Here is a 7,890-nt window from a genome sequence, read left to right on the forward strand (position 1 = left end):
AGCATGACCAGCTGGTTGAGGGAGGTGGTCCTTCCTCTATTCAGCACTGAGGGGGGATCTTATCAATATATAAATACCTAAAGGGATGGTGCAAAGAGAATGGAACCTTGTTATTTTCAGTGGTGTTCTGTGATGGGACAAGAGTCAATGGGCACAAAATAAAGCAAAGGAGGTTCCCTCTGAACATCAGGAAACACTTTTTTACTGTGAAGATGACAGAGCACTGGCACAGGTTACCCAGAGAGGTTGTGGAGCCTCCTCCTTTGAGATATTCAAAAGCTGTCTGGACATGGTCCAGGGCAAGCAGGTTTTGGTGGCCCTGCTTGAGCAGGGGGATTGGACAGAACGACCTCCAGAGGTCCCTTCCAACCTTAACCATTCTGTGATTCTCAAAACAGGCTTTCCATTTTGGCCTATAAGGTGACCTGAGTTGGGTACAACTCACAAAACAAATGATGGGAGAGAGTGTGCATAGGTGGATCCTGGTGATCCTGGTGATGAGCGTGTAAACTTGCAGTTTGTCATCTCTCTGTGCTGACCTGAACTATGAATTCTAAGTTACCCATGCCTTGTGAGAATGTAGCAGCCATGGTACTGTAAGCTTGAGCACCGCCCTAGAAAATGTTTAATGGTAAGAACTCCAACAGGCCTGGGCAGACAGGTGATAACTGGCTTTCTGAATAGTACCATAAGGGTGGGACTCAAAGCCTTGTCTAGGTACAGACAGAATACAGCTTTGTATTTGGGTCTCCTATAGCCCAAGTAATTCTGGGAAGTCTTTCTGTTGGTATTTCATCAAGACTGGAAAGCTTGATGTAGGTGCCTGATGTCAGGTGGGGTTTGAAGGCTGAAATGCTTGGCAGGCCAGTGAATGGAACATTAACCTTTTATCTTCTCTCTTAGTTTCACTTCTGACAAGATTAGAATAATTGGAAATAGTACTAGAGGGGGTCTTGAGAAGTCATCCAATAGACAATATAGTCCCCTTTAAGTCACAATTGTTCTATAGAGAACTATTTCCTGGTAGGCATTAACATCTCTCTTTTTTAGACAATTCTAGACGCAGACATTCTTCAGCTTCTGTGGGATTATCTTTAGTGTTCTTGTGATCTTAACTATTAAAGATATATTTCCAACTGTCTAATTTTCTTTTTTTTTTTCTTTTTCTTTTTTTTTTTTTTTTTTTTTTCTACAGTTGAAATCTTTTATTACTTGGTCTGTCCCCACTTGGCATCAGTCCTCCTAGGAAAGCTGTCTGCACAAGATTGCCTTTCCCTTGTTTTAAGCAGTTCTTCAGTCTCTGTTTTTGTGACATGCTTTCTGAACTTCTACTGGTTTTGGGTGCTCTCTTGCATGTGCTATAATAGTCCATATCTTCCTAGAACAGGCTGCTTCATGTAAGGCTTTATTAATCTGAGATATAGCTGATAGCCTTGCGAAGTAATGTTGCATACCTTGCATCTGTTAGAAAAATTCTGTGCAGTGTTTGTTTTCTGACACAACCCAATGAGATCACAGGCAGTGGTCTGTGGTCTTCTGCGTAGTTCCTGATTTGATCGGTCTCTGACAATATTTTCTGTAGAAGCTTTGGTCTTCTCATGTCCCATTTAGGATTGACAAATATACCATTTGGTGAGCTGAGTTGTTACTGCTAAATGTTTTCTTTCAGAATATTTGACAGAACAGTGTGTTTTATGAAATTGATCACTGGTCATCACAGTGTCTATAATATATTATTTATTTTAGAAGGGGCAGTAGGTTATTCAGCTGATGTACCTGCATCAGATCGACCCCACAGTGAGACAGCCACCTATGTTAATATTCCTGTCAGTCCGACTTCCAAAAAACAACTTCATTACATGGAACTGGAACTTCAAGAACCTACCACAAGCATAAGAGGTAAGGAAGTCTACAGTACTATTTAAACAGCAAAGGATGCAGTAACGCAGAATGTACATGGTATGGGGAATCTTAATTTCTCATCTACCCATTTAGCCTCTGGCTAACTGTGGAGTTGTACCCAGGTATGTTTGTGAAGCACTTCTTGTAGCTGCTGACTCTTTTGAGAAAGATTTTGAACTAACAAGGTTCTATAAGATGTTGCATCCCTCTGACAGGTGCATTGTATATGCAATCCTAAAGTGAACATTTCTATGTCTGTGGAGTTTGACAGACAGTAATTTGCTTCATGTTCTCAAGAGTTTTATTGCATGTATTAGGACTGCATTTGTTTAATTTTCCTTGCTTGGCTTCAGAGACAGGGTTGTGGGTGTAGGTGTACAAGGCTTGCTTCTAAAGGTACTGAAGAAGACACTACCTGTAGAGCCATGCAGCAAATGCTTAAGAACAGAAATATGGTGTTCTGTCTGCTTTCCATGTGAAAAGGCTGCAGAGAGGAAGCTAGCAGAAGCATTTGATTCCCCTTCTCCCCCTGATTCTTTGGTCTGCACATGGGTATTTACTTCTAATGCTTCATTTGGAGAATTAGCACATAAATGTGCATTATAACTAACATGTACGGTCATTTAGAGGTGTAAGGAGGAATGCCTTACAGACAGCTAATCCTAATCAGGATTTGGCATTCAATTCCTTAGTATTGATAGATTTTCCATGCTTAATTTTCAGCTACTGACATTTTAATTTTAATACCTTTAATATCAGCATGTTTACAATTTTGAAATGCTAGCACTTTTTTTTTTTTTAAATAAATATAGATCTCTGTATAACACCCTGTTGAGATATGAGAGTGATGTTTTATTTTAAAGACAGTAAACTAAGGCATTAAGAACGAAGAGATTTATTTCCATAAACTGACATGAACTTTCTTAAATGTCAAACGCTAACCCATGCTCAACTTGTATAACTTTGAAGGTGCTGATAATAACTATTTTAATGTTTCATATTAAAGTTTTTCCAGCTTCTGGAGTTGTATGTCTGCACCCTTACAGAACTGTTCTTCTCTTGAACAGGCTGAGCAGCTTTTATCTATCTCATTGCCAATTATCACAGAATCACAGAATCACAGAATTTCTAGGTTGGAAGAGACCTCAAGATCATCGAGTCCAACCTCTGACCTAACGCTAGCAGTCCCCACTATTATTGGACTAAATTGTCATTTTATTCAATTTTGTCATCTACTGGGAGGAGCAGGGGTGAAGATTAAAACTTGGAGCAGAAATACAAGCATTTCAGATTCTCATTTGATGAAAAGCAAATACCTGAAATATCTAGATAACAAAGCTTCTTTAGTTGTGTTTATCATCTTACTCCATTATAGAGACTGCTGCAATGCCAGACCAAGATCCACATAGAAAATCCAAGGAAGAAGTCTCTCAATAGCTTAACACTCAGTCAGTCTTATTCTGGACTGTGTGGTATAGTCTATTATACCATTTTGTTTGGTGTTTCAGGGAGTGGATCATCCCGATATGCACAGATTGACATCACAGCCACCGAGACAGCCCACAAAGTGGGAACACAGCATGCGCAGTGCAGGGAGGAACGCTTGCAGGAGCTGGAGCAAAAGAAGAAAGGGGCTCAGCAGTGACCTGTCTAGCAAAGAACATTTTGCTCACCATAAGCTGGTACTAATTTAACTTCCAAAAGATTCACATTTATTGTTAAAAATACAAAAGCTGCCACTGAATATTGCATTTATACCAGATTCATTCCAATATATTGATTCCTAATTGGAAAGCTGGTAGCTTGAGGGGTGTGTGCGTGTTCTTTCTTCCTTTCGTTCTCTCCTCCTTTTGTTCTTTCCTCCCTTTGTTCTCTCCTCCTTTCGTTCTCTCCTCCTTTCGTTCTTTTTAAAATTTGGTTGTAAATTCCAGAGTTTTTTTCCATATACAATAGATGTAAGTTATCTTTTTGTGTAAGTCTAAAGTCATGTAAGAACCTGGAACAAATTCCAGCATTTATGAAATTGTGGCATTTTCTTTAAAGATAAAGAACTTGAATGTGTGCAGGTAAGGGAATGTGAGTGTGTGTGTGGTATGTGTACACATAAGTTTGCATGCGTGCATTTGTATGTATGTAAGCACACATTACAGATAAAATATATGTATATATCTGAGTGTATAAATTATGTAAAACCTTTATTAATATATTAATGAAACTTTACAAAAGCAAGAAAACTCAGTGCCTGATTTTTGCAGGCACAGTTTTGTTTAATTTATATGCTCTTTTATGGACATGCTTAAAAAGATCTATGGGTAATTCAGTTTTATACCTCACCAAGAGTTCTGTAGCTTTGGCTAAAATTGCTCAGCTTTAAAAGATGTGGTGTCAGGAGTGCGTACAGACAAGGGTGCACACAGACAAGAACACATACACACATATATAACATAATTTAATTATACTTATAAACCTTAGTAATTTGAAGGGATGTTTAGGGTGCTTCTGTTCTTAAAAGCTCCATTTTAGACAACATGAACTTTGCTTTCATCACTGCTGAGTACCTGTAATTCTTGTCAAATTTTACTGCATCTGAACATACACATGACTTATAAAATGAGGTTTCACGCTTCTCATACAGAAAAGCTTAAAAACAAGTTACTCAAAAGAAACAGTCACTTTTGAATGTGAGTTCTTTATTTATATCTCCAAAACTATGCCTAATGTACCAGCATCAAAATTGAATCATCCACCTTGACGCTAAAACTTTTGTTAAATAATTCTTTACTGTCCCTAAATAGCAAAAAAACAGTTCTGGGTAAGAGCATGTCTTCAGATATGCTACAGAATCAACAGAAAAAAAGTTCTCTTGTAATATAGGTTTATCCACAAGTCTTTGCCAACTTGCTTTTGTACAGTGAGATTGTATGATACAAAACTTGACTTAATTTCTTGTGTTGCATTGTCTATGTAATTATTGTTTTCTGCGTATTTGTCCCAAAACAAAATGTTATTTAAATAAAACGTGAATGTAAATATGGCAGTTATCCTACACTAAAAAATTAGTGTAGTTACAAAGAAAACAAAGTTTTGACCTGTAATAATGTACCACCTTTGGCTTCCAGTGGTTATCAAGAATGATATCTTGGGTATTGCAATCTTTTGACTGTGCCTTCATAAGACACAATATCACAGCCCAATTCTGTTTTTTAGATATGCATAATTCATAATATTGCTGAATGTAAATTTTGTGCAAGAGAGGGTTCACTATGTGACCTGGTAAGAGAGGCAGTTGCTTGTTTTTGAGACAGATTTTGGCCTTTAAATTTATTTGATTGTAGTCTCAATAGTAATGTAAAATATCAGAAATCTCTCAAATAAAAAAAAATACTCATTTGAGAGTTGATTAATGCCATTGTCATCTGTTCTGTGCTGAGATGTACTTTCCTTTTTATCAGCCTAACTTATTTCTGAAGGGAAAAAGGAATATTTCTTATGAGACTCCCAGTTTAAGTGGTGGTATTATTAATATTATTATTATTATTTATTATTATTTGACAAATGGGCAGTGGTGATCTACATTATAAACACACATTTAGTACAACTAGGGTAGCCTGGACTTGAAGCTCCTTGGGAACAGGATATCAGGGCCCAGTGCTCACCGGGCCTAATAATTGCTCTTCCATTAAGAGATCGCCACTAGAGGACTTGCAGGGACAAAACCCTTGTGATGTGCCTATTTGTACTTGATATTTAAAATGTGCATTGCTTGCCTGATGCATTGAAATGCAGTGTTTTCCACTTTCAGTCTTTGTTTAGTCAGTGTTTCAGAGCTGTCTTCTGATATTGGAGTAAAAAGTTGGGGTCTCAGAAGGCTGGTGTTTAGATGTAAGTAGTGGATTTCATTATGCTGTACCATAACCAGTGCAAAACTGTTTTCATGATGAAGTGAGTTGCTTTCTACCTCCTATAGTTGCAGGATGTGTGACAACAGGATGAAGCAAATGCCCTTGTGTATTGTCTCCAAGTCATACGTTGGCCTTGATCTGACATCTGCATGGAGCAGAGCTTTTCACCTGCATGGACTCAGCATTTAGCAACCCATCTACAGGACCGTACTTGTAATAGTTGCAGCACTGTGATATATAATGAAGCCGCAAAATTTCTATTGTAAAAACGTACCTACCAGGAAAATATATCACCCAGGTTCTCTGCAAAGGCTGCCTTTCTGTAGATTGCTTAAAACTGCTTACACTGGGACTTTGCAGCACAGGAGGAGATTTGATGAGATGTTAAAGGTCATCACATCAGCAGTCATCAGACTGCTGCTGGCCTTACAGGAGGAGTCACAGTGTTAAAATGTGTTTTTTTTTTTTTTTCAGGTTAAAGGGGGGTGTGAATCAGCACATTCATGTGGTTCTCTGTGTGCATGGATTTGTGTATGTCATAGTAATTTCAGCTAGGATTATCTAGATGGTTGGATATATTTATAGTCTTTGTTAATGTTAACATAATTATCCTATAAGGCTTTCCACAAATGGAGTAATTTGCTTTCCAGATTTCTACTTCTCTTTTTGTACTTACCTTGAATAAGTCAAATAGAAAAGATGATTTTCACTTGTTTTTTAAATTTGGTTCCTATTCTCATGCACTAAATTACTTTGCAAAATGTTCAGGAGGCTGAAGCAGCAAGTCAAACCTTACTGTTGTGCCTGTTAAAAACCGGTTGCTTTTCATTTTTATAGTACCTTGCAATCCTTGCTATCATGTTATAGGCTTGACATTTTTGTTGAGGAAATCACAGTTTTCTGACTAGAACAACAGGAGCTCACAGAAATGCAAACCCTTTTATTTTATTTTATTTTATTTTATTTTATTTTATTTTTTATTTTATTTTATTTTATTTTATTTTATTTTATTTTATTTTATTTTATTTTATTTTATTTTATTTTATTTTATTTTATTTTATTTTATTTTATTTTATTTTATTTCTAAATAAATAAAGTGCCTCCTATTTCCGGTGGCAAACTGGGAAAAATGAAAGCCAAGTTGCAATCCTATGAGTAGACTTGTGCTCACCATGTAGCTTCCATTGGTTAACACTGGTAATGCCGATAATGTCCAAATAATTGGGGAATTACTCACACATCTGGTGTAAGTGGTCTAAAATGCAGTTTAATATGGGTTATGATTGTTGTAAGATGATTACAATTTCAGAACTCTTTGCACAAAAACAAAACAAAACAATTCCAATACTTTTGGTCATAAATGTGACTCATAACTTCTGCTGGCGCAAGTGAAGGCTTTGCTCATTTTTAATTTAGCAGTCTCCTCTTAGTGAGCTCTCCCCTTCTCTCCCATACCAGGAGTATGGGAATCAACTATGAGAAGGACAAAACCATGTGATGCTGCTGATGCTTCTGTAGGATGTTCTTGAAATATATTAATGTGCCATTTTGTGGACAGTGCTCTCAGAGATGAGAAAGCAGGCTGTCAGCAAGGGAAGTGTCTGGGCATAACAGTTAGGTCTGGACCAATCTATGCCATCGCCAAGCTGTCTCTGCCATGCATCTGTTTTGCACATCTGTGTGTCACATGTGTGTGCCTCTTTCACTCTGGTCGTCTTGCTCCGTCGGTTACTGCCAAATGTAACTACTGCTCCAGTGTGTTTTTATGGTGCTGCTCACAAACTGTTATGGAACAGTTTTATATTTCGATGATGGAATTTCTCCAAGTCAAAAACGTGCTGCTGGGGTTTGGAGGCATTTTCTTGTCGAATGATGCAAATAGTTGCTTGGGTTTTAACAGCACTGCGGCACCTGCAGGGAAAATGCCAGTAGGTGCCTTTAGGTATCTAAATGTGCGTGAAAATGTGCCCCAAGAGTTGTTTTTAGCAAATAGCTTGGAAAAATTCCTCACTTTCCTCCCTGCTGTAGACTTAAACAAACAAGTTTTAATTATTGTAGCTTGGAAAACTATACTTGAATTTGAATT

General features: G+C 37.5%; 1 protein-coding gene across 2 annotated transcripts in view; it reads left to right on the forward strand.

Annotated features, from left to right (window-relative positions):
- Window positions 1–5,306, forward strand: part of DOK7 (docking protein 7) — a 64,864-nt gene extending 59,558 nt beyond the window's left edge. For both annotated transcript variants that reach the window (XM_084517514.1, XM_084517515.1), the window contains 2 exons: window positions 1,747–1,899; window positions 3,411–5,306. In XM_084517514.1, coding sequence (XP_084373640.1) covers window positions 1,747–1,899; window positions 3,411–3,547 — 290 coding nt within the window. In that variant the 3' untranslated portion in view covers window positions 3,548–5,306. The remainder of the gene's footprint in view (window positions 1–1,746; window positions 1,900–3,410) is intronic.
- The last annotated feature ends 2,584 nt before the right edge of the window (window positions 5,307–7,890 follow it).

Source organism: Aythya ferina, assembly GCF_964211825.1.
Source record: "Aythya ferina genome assembly, chromosome: 4".
In the NCBI taxonomy this organism is placed as follows: Eukaryota; Metazoa; Chordata; class Aves; order Anseriformes; family Anatidae; genus Aythya; species Aythya ferina.